This window comes from Sinohyriopsis cumingii, chromosome 10, assembly GCF_028554795.1.
Source record: "Sinohyriopsis cumingii isolate HCF-2022 chromosome 10, ASM2855479v2, whole genome shotgun sequence".
Lineage (NCBI taxonomy): Eukaryota > Metazoa > Mollusca > Bivalvia > Unionida > Unionidae > Sinohyriopsis > Sinohyriopsis cumingii.
This window is the reverse complement of record NC_142970.1, coordinates 74,465,523-74,482,834: the sequence shown is the minus strand read 5'-3', so window position 1 is coordinate 74,482,834 and position 17,312 is coordinate 74,465,523. Positions and strand designations below refer to the sequence as shown.

Sequence of the window (17,312 nt, the reverse complement as noted above, 5' to 3'; positions counted from 1 at the left end):
ACAACATCAGCATATTGAAACTGGTTATGAAGATTGCAGAGAGCAATTTTTAACCTGAAAGTGGTGTTGAATTTAAGTCCAATGTACATGCTGGATGGAAAAATAACCCAGATGGCATGTAGGTCCACCATTCTTTCAGCACTATTTCAAACAACTATAGAAAAGGCATTATCAAGCCTAATTAAAACACATTAAAGTAGAGTGCAATTTTTATTTCTTTTCTCAAACAATTTATCCCCATGGGATCTTGTGCATCAAAACTATACAGGTTGAAGATGAATTGAATAAATAAAAATGTAAATTGAATTTAATGTGTAGAGATATTTATTTGATCAAAATATTTCAGTCTTAAAAAAACAGTATGATATTGATGAACTTCGGAAACCTAGTATAAGATTATGGTACTGAATTTTTGTTAGGGAAAAATCTTATTTTCTAGCAGAAGTATATCCAAATGACTCTATGAGCTGTAGAGAAGAACAGTTGACAACACTTTCCCATATTGTTCAAGCTGGTTAAGTTTGATATGCCCCATTCAGAGAGCAGACTGTGAAAGGGGGACCTGAGCACATAACAGTATTCATACACATATTTATAGATTACTGCATTTGTATAGGAAAATATGAACGAGTTTTTTTATGCAAATACTGCACGACCTGGGAGTGCAATATATCCATCAAACAAAATGGGTTCATATTTTACCATATAAATGCAGTAAGCTTTTTATTATTTGCTCATTTTCTTATTCTACCTAAGGCATAACTTTATTAACAAAAATACACTACAAGAAACAAAGTAACTGAATGTATGCCATATTCCAAACTAAATACACAAGCACAGATTCATCATTACACAACAACAACATTATTAATGTACACATAACTCTGCCCAGATAAATTTGAACTTAGTCACACGCTAGACATAACCTTTGAATGAAAATGGCATTTTGTGCTACTTACAATTTAAATCTGGAGTCATATTGTGAATGAATGCACATTGCAACAACTTTTCAATTTGATCTGAATGAAAAGATTTTGGTATTTTGCATGGATTCTATGAAATTTCGTGATTATGGACTGGATTTATATGTGACAGTTCCACATGATATACATCAGATTGAAGAAGCGAGGGAGAAGCGTGTTGACATCTGCAGATGTGTTTCTGTTTCTGTCATTGAATGTTTGAAATCCTAATGTGGGAAAAATATGAAGTCTTTCAATTGTAATTATCAAAAAGACTCTATGGAATATAATGTTTATTTCATCTTGAGTGCAATAAGGAGGATGTAATATGCACTTGGAATATAGTCAGAATTACATTACAATTTTGAAATGTGTAATTAAGATTGAGAACCCATGACAAGGCTCACGTAATTCGGATTTACAGAACTAAGAAAGTACATTTTGAGGAAATTCAGGATGTATAACTGTAAGAATATTTTTTGCCATTGCTATTGCCAGCTAAAGAAGACATATGCCTTGTCACTTGCGTGTTATTTGAAAGGACCCTGTCTGGCATCTATAGCTAGCCTGAATCCAATACATTGTATCAAAAAAGTTAACGCGGAATGTGGCAAAGCAGCTGGCATGTGGCAGTCCATGAAATAATCTGCTTTAGTTTATTCAAAAACAAATTTAATCAACCAAAACATAAAGTACTTATTATGTGAGTATACATGATTTGTTTACTAAGTAGTTCCTAATACACTATTGAGTGCAGTATGAAGTGCGCACGAGTGCAATATCGTCAAATACTGAATGATTTTGACAACGTAAAGTTAACAGACAAAAATGAGCACATGATAAAAAGGCACCTACTAAGCTCAGAAACAATCAACAGATTACTGATTATATAACTAGAGATGAGATTGGTCAGATATTTTGACTTCAGTAGAGCTCTAATCGAGTGGATAAGGAACAAAAAGGACAGATATTGAAGTGTTAGGTAAACATTGAACTATTTACTTCCCTCCCATCTCCTTTCTTCTACTTCCCCTTTATTTTTGTGATGGGGCAGAGGAGGGACTCCCACCTTTAGATACAATCCTGGCAGCGTATCTGAATTAACCAGAAATAGTTGTAGAGATTCAAGAAAGATTAAAATATAAAGAGTCATTTAGGGATGTTTAAGAAATTGTATTGACTAATGCCATTGTGTATCATCTAACTACATGTTGTATAGCCACTGAAAGGTCCAAAATAATATTAAAATAAACAAATGTAATGATGTGCAAAAATATAATTGTATTGTACAATGCAACATTATAGTCTCTGTGTTTACTGGGTATATTTCCTAAAGTTCTGTTTTCAGTGGTTGCTAGTCATAGTCAGTAATTTTAGACTAGGTCATTTTACATTACTTTTAGTCATATGAGGCAAGGCAGTGAGAAATTTGAGACTAGATCACTTTACGTTACTTTTAGTCATATGAGGCAAGGCAGTGAAAGATTTGGGACTAGATCACTTTACGTTATTTTTAGTCATATGAGGCAAGGCAGTGAGAAATTTGGGACTAGATCACTTTACGTTACTTTTAGTCATATGAGGCAAGGCAGTGAGAAATTTGGGACTAGATCACTTTACGTTACTTTTAGTCATATGAGGCAAGGCAGTGAGAAATTTGGGACTAGATCACTTTACGTTATTTTTAGTCATATGAGGCAAGGCAGTGAGAAATTTGGGACTAGATCACTTTACGTTACTTTTAGTCATATGAGGCAAGGCAGTGAGAAATTTGGGACTAAATGACTTTACATTACTTTTAGTCATTTGAGGCAAAGAAGACAATAAATTCTGACTAGGTCACCTTATGTTAACTTAAGTCATATGAGGCAGATAAATCAATAATTTTGGTCATAGGAGTCACTTTATATTATTTTATTCATCTGGTCATAGGTGGGAAGGCAATCAATAATTTGAGACAAGGTCACTTTAAATTATTTTATTCATCTGGTCATAGGTGACAAGGCAATCTACCTGCTTCATAATATATTGCATACATGGCACTGAATATCAATGTTTTAAATGTGATGGGTTAGGTAATGAACCAATGGGAAATTATGGTTTACATGATTGTGTTAGGTAATGAATCAGTGGGAAATCATGGTTTACATGATTGTGTTAGGTAATGAATCAGTGGGAAATTATGGTTTACATGATTGTGTTAGGTAATGAATCAGTGGGAAATTATGGTTTACTTGATTGTGTTAGGTAATGAATTAGTGGGAAATTATGGTTTACATGATTGTGTTAGGTAATGAATCAGTGGGAAATTATGGTTTACTTGATTGTGTTGGGTAATGAATCGATGGGAAATTATGGTTTACATGATTGTGTTAGGTAATGAATTAGTGGGAAATTATGGTTTACATGATTGTGTTAGGTAATGAATCAGTGGGAAATTATGGTTTACTTGATTGTGTTAGGTAATGAATCAGTGGGAAATTATGGTTTACATGATTGTGTTAGGTAATGAGTCAGTGGGAAATTATGGTTTACATGATTGTGTTAGGTAATGAATCAGTGGGAAATTATGGTTTACTTGATTGTGTTAGGTAATGAATCAGTGGGAAATTATGGTTTACATGAGTGTGTTAGGTAATGAATCAGTGGGAAATTATGGTTTACATGATTGTGTTGGGTAATGAATCAGTGGGAAATTATGGTTTACATGATTGTGTTAGGTAATGAATCGATGGGAAATTATGGTTTACATGATTGTGTTCGGTAATGAATCAGTGGGAAATTATGGTTTACATGATTGTGTTAGGTAATGAATCAGTGGGAAATTATGGTTTACATGATTGTGTTACATAATGAATCAGTGGGAAATTATGATTTACACGATTGTGTTAGGTAATGGGTCAGTGGGAAATTATGGTTTACACGATTGTGTTAGGTAATGAATCAGTGGGAAATTATGGTTTACATGATTGTGTTAGGTAATGAATCAGTGGGAAATTATGGTTTACACGATTGTGTTAGGTAATGAGTCAGTGGGAAATTATGGTTTACTTGATTGTGTTAGGTAATGAGTCGGTGGGATCAGTGGGAAATTATGGTTTACTTGATTGTGTTAGGTAATGAGTCAGTGGGATCAGTGGGAAATTATGGTTTACTTGATTGTGTTAGGTAATGAGTCAGTGGGAAATTATGGTTTTCATGATTGTGTTAGGTAATGAATCAGTGGGAAATTATGGTTTACATGATTGTGTTAGGTAATGAATCAGTGGGAAATTATGGTTTACATGATTGCAATTCAGTATGTAGCATTGTCACAAGTTGAAATTTTCAAGGTTAAAGTTTGCACTGTCACCTTTTTTCTTCTTTAACAGTGTTTTTAGAAGCAGTAGACTCTGTATCTAATGAGTTTGAATCACTAAAGAAAATATAAATTACATTTACAAATCAGTATGTAGCTTTATATTTTCAACCCTTAATCTTCTCCTTTAACAGTGTTTTCATTATTTTCTGTATCCATCCATTTTATCATAAATCACAAAGTTTCATGTGGCTTCCCTGGACTGTATTCATCAGATTTTGTGCTTTGGTGAAGAAGGGCAAGTCACACTTGTAATGAGCATATAAATTTGTTTTTATTTACAGGAATCCCCTATCCCTCGGCCCCACCACCAGCCTATAGTGAGCTGAAATGAGACGGATGGATAATTTATGCCAGGATGACGGTACTTTGATTGCTGGGATGTCTGGAAGTTATGACTACATAAAGTACAAATATTTTAATTGGAATCTTTCACTTTTTACCCACATATTCTATGTATTGTATTGATTAATTAACATCATATATAAAAATTTACTTAATGTTTGTTAGCCATTGTCATACTAACATATTGCTATTTATGACCTTGTCTCTTTATGTATTTATACATTCATAAATTTCTAGCTTTGAATTTAATAGTAATTGTAAGCTTTGTTCAAACACTTCACTGGACAAACTGACATAGACGAGAAAAATAATGCCTCTCCCAGTAAGTATAGAGATGCAGTCTGTTCCAAAATATTGTGAAATTAATGAAATTCCAGAAATTCCCAATTTTTGGAGGATACAGTTTTGAACAGGAGATGTCAGTTTGGACACAGATTTGGAGAAAGTACTTCAGCACTAGTATGATAGAGTGGTACATAAAATGTAGTCTTTTTCCATGTGAAAATCATTGTAGAAACCAGTTTACTTGACCATAAGTAGATTAAAATGGCACCAGATGAAAAGAGAGAAAACAAGATATGGAAAATTCATGTGAGAAATGTGTTTATAGTTACTCTTTTAGCAAAATATTTTGAAAGGATTCATGGTCCTTGAAATTGGGAAATTAATACACCACGTATTCTCACCGGAGCATAATTGTTTTTGTGTACATGAAAACATACTCATATGCATTTGGTATGATGGAATGTGATTGTAAAGAAGTTACTTGAAAAAAAAATGTACTATCCATTCCAGACAGAAAGCCTTGGTTCCAATATGTTGATGCTAGAATTCTTTATAATGATGGGTATGGCTTGGTATCTATTTAGTTTGGCTGTATCTTTTTAGTTTAGCTATGTGAATCGTTTTATCTCAACTAAAGTATATTAGTAAAAGTTTGTGAATTTATTTGTTTATTTAGGTGTCCAGATTTTATCCATCCATCTGTCCCTCACAGTATTTTTATGCCTTGTAAATGTAAACCCATGTGTTTGTAATGAAGTAAACTACCTAATGCATCAGTACAGTGGGTGTTACATTCCATGTTTGGGATTTGATCTTGAAGATGAAGCTGATGGCACAATATTTTATACTTTTATCACTTGTTCCCATCCGCGCTTTAAATTTTGAGATGAAGGTCTAAAACTTGTCACAGTTATGTATCTTTACTTAAAGGTGTCGCATTCCAAATTGGTGTTGGGGGCAATGTTGAAGATAAATGTCTCATGTCATTATCTGACATCTCAGTCACATTTTCCCTTCTGCTTTCTAACTTAACCCTTTACCTCACAGAGCATAGTGACAAAGTGCAGCACGCTATAAATAGAACACGTTACCTAGTCGACAGCATACGCATAGGCCTGCCTGTGAACTGTTAAGCAATGTAGTTTATGTTACGTTTAACAGCAGTTTTAACCATTTTACATTTTTGCTACACACCTATTATATGTGGAAAAATTTAAGAGTTAAGTCCGATTGTTATAGCTGTGTAATTATTTTTAACGGAAGAATTTGTTATGTGCTTTAAAATCGAGAGAGAACTCGTTCACCGTCATGTCAGTGAGGCCGCGTGACCAACCATAGCTGCCATTTCCCATACTCGAAATTTACATGTTTTTCGTCTGCGTCTTCATCACTAAGTCATCTGAATTTGATAATCAATAAAAACTAATTGCTGCCTACATAAATATCAGAGCCTTTACCTAAGTTATTGAATCTTTCATAGTTGTGATTCTAATCGTGAAAACTTCGTAAGTACTGAATGAAATCCTGCCTGTGAAATGTTAAGCAATGTAGTGTATGTTACGTTTAACAGCAATTTTAACCATTTTACATTTTTGGTACACATATATTATATGTGGAAAAATTTAAGAGTAAAGTCCGATTGTTATAGCTGTGTAATTATTTTTCACGGAAGAATTTTTTATGTGCTTTAAAAATCGAGAGAGAACTTGTTCACCGTCATGTCAGTGAGGCCGTGTGACAACCGTAGTTGCCATTTCCGATACTTGAAATTTACAAGGTTTTCTTGTTCATCTACATCACTAAGTCATCTGAATTTGATAATTTATAAAAACTAATTGCTGCCTACATTAATATCAGAGACTTTAGCAAATTTAATGAATCTTTCGTGATTGTGATTCTAATCGTGAAAACTTTGTACGTACTGAATGAAATCCGTGGCCGCCGTTTTGGAGATTGGAGATTACGACCCAGTTCCTTTAAATAGCAAATATCGACCAGTGCATGAATAGCGACCACGTGATCTGACATAATTGTCATTCGCAGAAATGAAGGTAGTATCTAATGGGGGTTTTCCCCAAAGGTGGCGCTACGAAAACCAGCTCAAAATGGCTGATGTTTACAGCAGGCATCAAAAGGCGCTTCCATGCGAATACTGTAGCGGCGTCAAAAGGCGCTTCCATGCGAATGGAGTAGAGGCGTCCAGAGACGCTTGTATGAGGTAAAGGGTTAAGAACAGTTTAAGATAAATGAATGAAGCTTGATACAATGTGTATTTTGCTGCAAGAAGATGTCTTGAATTACATTTTAGAGTCATATCCCCAGGGTTAAGGTCACATGTCCATATTTTAAGGTTTATCTAAAAAGTCATGGTTACCCTTTCTCAGCATGTTTGATATAATGCCGTTTGAATGAGAGAAATGGAACATAGTTATTTCCCACATTTGCCCAGTAGCTTTACACCTCTGATACAACTCTGAAAGGTCATAGATATAATCTTTTTTTTCACTTTTGTGACCATGCTGTGTTGGGCGGGGGACAGAAATTTGTGGAATTTGCTTGTTTAGTATTATTTCTTGTTTACTTTTAAGTTTGGTTGCTCATAAGTTGCTTACTGAAGTATTATCTTCTTTATGGAACCAAAACAGTTAGGGTGGCCGAGTGGTCTAAAGCGCTCTCCATTACAGATCATTGCCATCTCACCTCTGTCTGCGTGGGTACAAGTCTCTGATTTGGCTAATGTGGGTATGTGAGAAAGCTTGCCAGTAGCTTCTTGTGGGTCAGTGGTTCTTTCTGGGGTTTTCCAGGGTTCTTCCTCCACCATTAATACTGGCCGCCATGTATAGGCTATCGTGTGCTGAAAAATGGCGTTAAACCCTACAACAACAACAACAACCAAAACAGTCTGAACAGTACATGAGTGAACAGACTTATTTTCCCTGGAAAATCCATTGCCAGCAGCAGAAATCAATGCACCTTGTAATGCTTGAGAACTTGAGCAATTGTGAATCATGGAACAATAATTTTCAATAAGGCATATATGAAAACTTTACAAATGCATTGGATTCTGTTCATGCCTTCTGGTTTCCAAGGTAACCTTCTTGTACATGGTCTTTACACCACTCATCTTTGCTTATTATTATGATGTTACTATTATGGAAATTTACTTTCCTTGAGTGGCTTTATAGGGTGATCATTATATACTTTCTTGAAAAAATATTGTCCAAAGTAATTATGTTTTTTTATAGATACGCTCAAAGGTCAACATATGTACAATTATTTCAATTCAGCGTTTTCATTATTTTATAGATGTCCAGATTTTCTCCATTTAAACGAGATAATTCAATTGGGGTAAATTTTAACGGGCTTAGTGTTCATAAAAATCATATATTTGTACTTGTTGCATAATGAGTTATTACTCATTGGGAATGGAATGGAAGTTGAGGCTGGTCACCATTAGACAATTGCTTGTGTTACATACGCAGGAGAGAGTGACTTATCGGTGTGGGTCGTCATTTGAGATGGTTTGTTTTTGTTCAATATACGTTAGAGAGAGTATCCTCAGCAACCTTTTAGAAATGCAGTGCCAGGTACACTCAATTGCAGAGTGCTGCATGCCCTGTCATATTCATCCATTTAAGTTTAGTTAAACTAATACTCTGTAGAATATAAATATGTGGGGGGAATAGGAAATTTCAAGACAGTATTCATTGTTTTTATAAGAGAGTATCTTGTTTAGTACATGCAAAACAAAACTACAACTCATACGATGTGCCTTTTCAAAGAGTCTGACTTGCCACCTTTGGCACATGTGCCATAGGTTGTCAACACCTGCAGTTGAGAGTGACTTGAAAAGTGGGTTCTCCATTGAAATGATTTGCTTTGTTGAGTATGCGGTGTTTACAGAAATATAATCTGAACTCGTGGCTAAAAATTGTCAGCAATTTTTGTATGACTCACCTTCACTCCTGCCATTAATAATGTTGAACTTTTTAAATGCTTTATGACACAGTCATTAAAAGAAGCCTTCTTTTTTCTCATTCTCAGTTAATCAACGATAGTTTTTATTAAGTTCATCAATTTCCATTGCTACCATAGCAACTATGTGTTATTATATATTTTGCAGGTATTGAAAATAAACTTGTTTAGTTTGTTATCAGGTTTGCTTTTTGATACCAGCAGCCTTAAACCCGGTGTGCATTTTAATTTAATACCAAGATATTACATTTCTTTATGTTCATAGAGTTAAGGGACCTATTCAGTTTTAAAGTTGCCTTTCATCTGTGTGATGGGAAATTTTAAATAAATGTTTTAATAACATCCTGTTTGATTGTGTTTACCATTATTCTAGCATTTGTAAAGTATTATCTTTGATATGCTATAACATCATTGTAATGTTGTAATGTTAAACATCAATGACAATGCTATAACATCAAAGCTAGTGGGATTCACTTGTAATGTTAAACATCAATGACAATGCTATAACATCAAAGCTAGTGGGATTCACTTGTAATGTTAAACATCAATGACAATGCTATAACATCAAAGCTAGTGGGATTCACTTGTAATGTTAAACATCAATGACAATGCTATAACATCATAGCTAGTGGGATTCACTGGTAATGTTAAACATCAATGACAATGCTATAACATCATAGCTAGTGGGATTCACTGGTAATGTTAAACATCAATGACAGTGTTATAACATCATAGCTAGTTGGATTCACTTGTAATGTTAAACATCAATGACATGTTGATATGTTTTAACATCATAGCTAGTTGGATTCACTTGTAACATTAAACATCAATGACAGGTTGATATGTTATAACATCATAGCTAGTGAGATTCACTTGTAATGTTAAACATCAATGACAAGCTGATATGTTATAACATCATAGCTAGTGAGATTCACTTGTAATGTTAAACATCAGTCACAAGTTGATATGTTATAACATCATAGCTAGTTGGATTCACTTGTAACATTAAACATCAATGACAAGTTGATATGTTATAACATCATAGCTAGTGAGATTCACTTGTAATGTTAAACATCAGTCACAAGTTGATATGTTATAACATCATAGCTGGTAGGATTTGGTTGTTATGTTAAACATCAATGACAAGTTGATATGTTATAACATCATAGCTGGTAGTATTCTGTTGTAATATTAAACATCAGTAGAAAGTTGATATGTTAAAACATAGTTGGTTGGATTCGGTTGTTATGTTAAACATCAATAAAAAGTTGATATGTTGTAACATCATAGCTGGTAGGATTCGGTTGTTATGTTAAACATCAATGACAAGTTGATATGTTATAACATCATAGCTGGTAGAATTCTGTTGTAATGTTAAACATCAATGACAAAGTTCATCATAGTCAACAATATATTAATAACATAACACACAGCTACACCAAAAGAATTAGAGTCCTTGAGTTGGTGTAATGGATTCAGCATTTTATTATTGCTGGATCCTCATTGTTTTTTCATTGTAGTGAACAGATATGTATGTATAAGCACACGATAGCAACAGAGATGATGAGGAAATAACAATTATTGTTATTGTTTTGGTCACAATTTTGTAAGGGATATCAAGGTTCTGGAATTGAGGGAATATTTTCAATGTTTATTATTCTTGAACCTTCAGTGTTTTTTGGAGTTATTTTTTTGTGCTGACATGTATGTATAGGTTCATTGGGAGATGAAGTATGATCTTATACTGTATATACTTGTGTATAAGTACGATGAAAATGCAAACTGCATATACCCAGATCTGCTATCACATAATATGCTGGCAGACCCATGTCTATGCATTTTGATAGGAATAATCAGTAGAACAAACACAATAGACACAAATATGCTGGAGCATTATGTGAGGGCTCATTAGGGTCTATGTTGTTTGGAGTGGACCTGACTTGTTAGCAAGTATACATGGTAAGTTTGTTACTGTCGTAAGCAAGTATATATGTTAGGTTTGTTACTGTTGACGATTTTGATTAGTTGTCTCTCTATAAGTACAACAATAAGTTAAAAATGAAAGATTTTGATTAGTTGTCTCTCTATAAGTACAACAATAAGTTAAAAATGAAAGATTTTGATTAGTTGTCTCTCTATAAGTACAACAATAAGTTAAAAATGAAAGATTTTGATTACTTGTCTCTCTATAAGTACAACAATAAGTTAAAAATGAAAGATTTTGATTACTTGTCTCTCTATAAGTACAACAATAAGTTAAAAATGAAAGATTTTGATTACTTGTCTCTCTATAAGTACAACAATAAGTTAAAAATGAAAGATTTTGATTACTTGTCTCTCTATAAGTACAACAATAATTTAAAAATGAAAGATTTTGATTACTTGTCTCTCTATAAGTACAACAATAAGTTAAAAATGAAAGATTTTGATTACTTGTCTCTCTATAAGTACAACAATAAGTTAAAAATGAAAGATTTTGATTACTTGTCTCTCTATAAGTACAACAATAAGTTAAAAATGAAAGATTTTGATTACTTGTCTCTCTATAAGTACAACAATAAGTTAAAAATGAAAGATTTTGATTACTTGTCTCTCTATAAGTACAACAATAAGTTAAAAATGAAAGATTTTGATTACTTGTCTCTCTATAAGTACAACAATAAGTTAAAAATGAAAGATTTTGATTACTTGTCTCTCTATAAGTACAACAATAAGTTAAAAATGAAAGATTTTGATTAGTTGTCTCTCTTTAAGTACAACAATAAGTTAAAAATGAAAGATTTTGATTACTTGTCTCTCTATAAGTACAACAATAAGTTAAAAATGAAAGATTTTGATTACTTGTCTCTCTATAAGTACAACAATAAGTTAAAAATGAAAGATTTTGATTACTTGTCTCTCTATAAGTACAACAATAAGTTAAAAATGAAAGATTTTGATTAGTTGTCTCTCTATAAGTACAACAATAAGTTAAAAATGAAAGATTTTGATTAGTTGTCTCTCTATAAGTACAACAATAAGTTAAAAATGAAAGATTTTGATTAGTTGTCTCTCTATAAGTACAACAATAAGTTAAAAATGAAAGATTTTGATTAGTTGTCTCTCTATAAGTACAACAATAAGTTAAAAATGAAAGATTTTGATTAGTTGTCTCTCTATAAGTACAACAATAAGTTAAAAATGAAAGATTTTGATTAGTTGTCTCTCTATAAGTACAACAATAAGTTAAAAATGAAAGATTTTGATTAGTTGTCTCTCTATAAGTACAACAATAAGTTAAAAATGAAAGATTTTGATTAGTTGTCTCTCTATAAGTACAACAATAATTTAAAAATGAAAGATTTTGATTAGTTGTCTCTCTATAAGTACAACAATAAGTTAAAAATGAAAGATTTTGATTAGTTGTCTCTCTATAAGTACAACAATAAGTTAAAAATGAAAGATTTTGATTAGTTGTCTCTCTATAAGTACAACAATAATTTAAAAATGAAAGATTTTGATTAGTTGTCTCTCTATAAGTACAACAATAAGTTAAAAATGAAAGATTTTGGTGTAATGCGATAAGTAGAATCTCAGGCTTTCAGTTGATATTAAATTTATAAAACTGATTGTATAATACTGTATGAAATGCTGTATATGGCTTGTGGCATATAGTATTATTCAGTTGATATTAAATTTATAAAACTGATTGTATAATACTGTATGAAATGCTGTATATGGCTTGTGGCATATAGTATTATTCAGTTGATATTAAATTTAAAAAACTGATTGTATAATACTGTATGAAATGCTGTATATGGCTTGTGGCATATAGTATTATTCAGTTCACTTCATGAACAATAGCATGCGTCTCTATTTTGTACAAAGTGATGATTAGCATGATTGATTTTACACCGAAGCAGGTTAAATGATTTTCATCATTTTATAGCCATGACTGTGTCCACATTTTGCTGATTTAAAAAAATAAATATGTCATGGTGTCTCTTCCTACCTCTTATGCATAACTTGTTGATTAATTATAATTTATTGCATGACAACCATAACAGTGTATTCCTTCTTATATATCCCACATTATATTCTAATATTCTTTTGTGAAAACTGTTTTTCAGTTATTACATGGAACGCTGTAAACTTTGCCTACAATGTTTTTATCGTATTATTCTTTGGTAGGAGTTTTGTCTTGGATAGATATTATTGTCACTCGTAAAGTAATTCTATCTATGATTTAATAAGTTTTTTAAATTTAAATTGACAGTTTTTATTTTTGTGCAGTTTTGTATTTCATCACTAATAACTGTTATTTAGAATATATGATTACTTTCCAAAATGGTTAAGTCCGAACATGGCTTTGACTTTAATTTCCTCACAGGCAGATGTTAGTCATTCATTTTACCACAGTCAACGTTATTACTGTAGTCAGTTTTTTATATTGTCATTTTTATATATCTTTCCACCATTTGAGAAGTGTAGTCATGTGCCATCACTAAGATAACAAATTCAAACTTGCATATAGAATTGCATTTTTAAGATAGTTTATATATATATATATATATATATATATATATATATATATATATATATATATGTCTCTATATTTGAGCTTACATGTGTTAGACCTATACATACATACTTTATCATGGTCACAAATATATGACTTTACTAAACATTTCATGCCATTATAGCAATTTTTAAACTTTCTCCATTTCAAATTTGGCAGATTAGGATCTTTTCTGTCTGTACTGGGTAGATACATGTTTTACAAACACAATTATTTTTCTTCAATTTGTGTCCACGGAACCAGGTCATCTTATTGTTAGATGGTCACTGACCTGTACCTTAAACCACTGAGCGATGTATAGACTTTTTATATATCTTAAGCTATTTTGTATACACTTTATATACTGAATATGATTTTTTTAAATAAATTATAATTTCTTTGTATATTTTTTTAGTTATACTATTAATAGGGTTAGTGAAATTGTTATTTTGTGTTAGCTTTTGCTCGTAATGACTTTAACATTTAGTTTCTTAACAGTGATTTCATTGGTTCATAATATTAATAATTCCTTTTATTCTTGTTAGGACTGTTAAATGTCATTTCTTGATAGTATTTTTATTGCTTCTTGATGCCTTTTATGATATTAACATTTCTTATCTTTGACAGTGATTTCATTGGTTCATAATACCTTTTATTCTTGTTAGGACTGTTAGATGTCATTTCTTGACAGTACTTTTATTGATTCTTGATGCCTTTTATGACATTATCATTTCATGTCTTTGACAGTGATTTCATTGGTCATAATAATAATAATACATTTTATTCTTGTTAGGATTGTTAGATGTCATTTCTTGACTACTTTTATTGATTCTTAATGCCTTTATGACATTATCCTTTCACGTCTTTGATAGTGATTTCATTGGTTCATAATAATAATAATAATACCTTTTATTCTTGTTAGGACTGTTAGATGTCATTTCTTGACATCATTTTTATTGCTTCTTAATGCAGTTTATGATTAAACATTTCATTTCATTTGTTGCCCTTAATGTAATGCTTCTTAACATCTTTATATAACAATGGTTTTGGCAGTAACTTCACTTGTTCATAATGCCTTTTAGTTTAATTATCACTTTGTTATTTCCTTTCTTGACATTAGTTTCATTGCTTCCTAATGCCTTCTAAGCTAGCTGTGACTTTCACAGTTTATATCTTGACAGTAACTTCATTACAAATTATGCGCATGTACTTAAGTACTCAAGTGTCACACTTTCTTCTTGTCAAAGGAACAAATCAAGAGTGAATAGCATTTCTATTTCTTAGAGTATTTTGTAGTACATCTGACACATTATTCAGTGTAAGATTCTGGCCTCAGAATGTTTCTTCAGTTGAGATATGAAATCGATTGCACAAGATTCTTTGCCTATAATGTGATCCTTGCCTGATGTTGTGGTTGTAGAAAAGATGAAAAATAACTATAGTTTTAGAATTGTACACCTTGAAATAGATTTTTGTCCTGAACAAAATAGTTTCGAAAATTTGTAAAATATCAGAAAATCCTAAGTATTTTCAAATATAAAACATGACACCTTTCAGAAGAATTCATTATGTTTTGACTACCTTTTAATTCATCACAGCCAGCATACCACATCATTGCAATTGTCAATGATGGAGGCTGAAGCAGTGAGACGGGAGGCTTGCAGTATCATGCAGTGTGATAATTACAAAGTGGGAGAAAACAAATTTGTAGACGATGACAAATGGTTGAGCCTGTGGAGTAAGTTGTACGATCTGCCATTTTGTTATTTTTGCATTACATGATACTGCTTGCTTCTTCCCTCGTTAGTTTGATTTCTGTCATTGTAATCATTGATACATGCCAGCTATTTAAAATAAGATTTATTGTTGCAAACCAAGCAGTGAAAATGATGTTCAGATATTTTAATTTAGAAAAGATAATCTTCTGTCTAAACTGATATTAGTGGCAGGTTAAGATATATAATCTGAGTTGATATACCATGATAATTTGGTAAATTTTCAGCACAAGTTATAATGCTGCTGTCTATGACATATTAGCAATGTGACATGCAGAAGGATATACTGTGTCACTTTAGGAATGAATAGGTCATGCTTGTGAGTCTATGCCTGAAACCTATAAAAACAGTTTGATCTTGATATCCACCATAACATCCCTTAGTCCAGGGGTCTCAAACTCAAACCACCCAGAGGCTCTCAATAGGATATTTTTGATAGCCCAATGGCCGCATCACCTTTGTTCTCTCACATGACACCTTGTGACGCCAATCATTTTGCAGGCCACAGGATATGGCTTGGCGGGCTGCATCTGGCCCACAGGCCATGTGTTTGAAACCCCTGACTTAGTCAAAATTGGTCATACTTTGAGTCTATATACAGAACCTGTTAATACAGTTTAATCGTGATATCCACTACAATACCCTTCTGTCAGTATGGAAGACTTGTTTGTAATACCATGCATAGTAGTCCAGTGGTACACACACGTGTGTGAATGATAAATTATATGTCTTTGATAAATATATTGAATAGTAATTAGGATGCAGTATGCTCTTGCATATTCTTTTAATGTATGTATAGATTTATGTTTTATAGTATTGCTATATACTTATGTATACTTCATCTTTGTGAAATAAATATCTTTCCTTAAATTTTTCTCTTGTTTGAAAAGCTTGACCCTTTATTTGCTGTCATGCATCATTACACTTTATTAAACTCCTTATATATTTCCTTAAATTTCTACAATTTTAATGCAATGCAGCGCATAAGATCATAGTTCATCTACACCCAGATTATCATAAAGGTGTTAAGCTCTAGTTCGAACAGACTATAAAACAGTCAGCAATATTGCATTTTCTGGAAATATTTACATAATAAATGAAATGACAGGAATGTTTGGTGCAGGTGACCAGTATGTATGTACATGTATGTATGTATCTATGTATGTATGTATGTATGTAACCACTTACTCTCTTGTAAATAATGGTGACAACAATGGTACATAAGTAAATCTGACACATTAAGGATTTGAGTTCACATCAGAATCTATCCATTGTCATATGCTAAGTGCATGCATTGGTAGCCCCATGACACAGTCTTAATTTTTTTAAAAAGATGAATGGAGTCACCATATATATAAACAAATGAAGCAGCCCAGGTGATCCAGAAATGCAGAAGGAAGGTTCTTGTCTTTTGTATGACTTGCAGAATGAATGACATGAAAGAAGCAGCCCAGATATTCATAATTATGGACAAAGACCGATCTTGTAAGAAAATAATCTGCAATCTGGACTCAGCCCATGCTAGTGTTAAGCACTTCTATGTGTGGACAGACTCCAAGGGCAGAGGCTTTAGATACTATGGTAGGCATTTAACAAACTAAAAATTGAAGTACAGTTTAATAAAATAAAATTAAGTAAAATATACATTGAAATCTAGGACAGTTGAACCCCAAAGTAGTAAAATATACAGTGAAGTTTATGGCAGTTAAAAAAGATGCATAGTAAAGATATACATTTAAATTTCTTAGATAAAGCAAATTAGTAAAACATCGAGATTTATTGAAGCTAATTTAAAGTGTGTAATAACTGAAATTTAGATAAATAAAACTAGTAAAGTATACATTAAAATGCATGGCAGTTAAAAAACCCAAATTATATATTTAAATTTATTTAAAGAAAAGGAAGTATAATATACATTGAAATTTAGATAATTAATTCAGAGATGAAGGCTTCTACACCTTGACCAACCTATCTGATAGCATGTTAAATTGTTTTTAAAAATCTTCATTAATACATTTTCAAGCCAAGAAATAATGGGTCCACATGTAAGATAGATAAACACACTTAGGATGTTA

The 17,312-nt window shown here is 32.1% G+C and overlaps 1 protein-coding gene across 3 annotated transcripts in view; it reads left to right on the top strand.

Annotated features, from left to right (window-relative positions):
* Positions 1 to 16,107, top strand: part of LOC149790398 (uncharacterized) — a 63,728-nt gene extending 47,621 nt beyond the window's left edge. For all 3 annotated transcript variants that reach the window (XM_089972448.1, XM_089972449.1, XM_089972447.1), the window contains one exon: positions 4,605 to 16,107. In XM_089972448.1, the coding sequence (XP_089828574.1) occupies positions 4,605 to 4,654 (50 nt within the window). In that variant the 3' untranslated portion in view covers positions 4,655 to 16,107. The remainder of the gene's footprint in view (positions 1 to 4,604) is intronic.
* Positions 16,108 to 17,312: the final 1,205 nt, after the last annotated feature.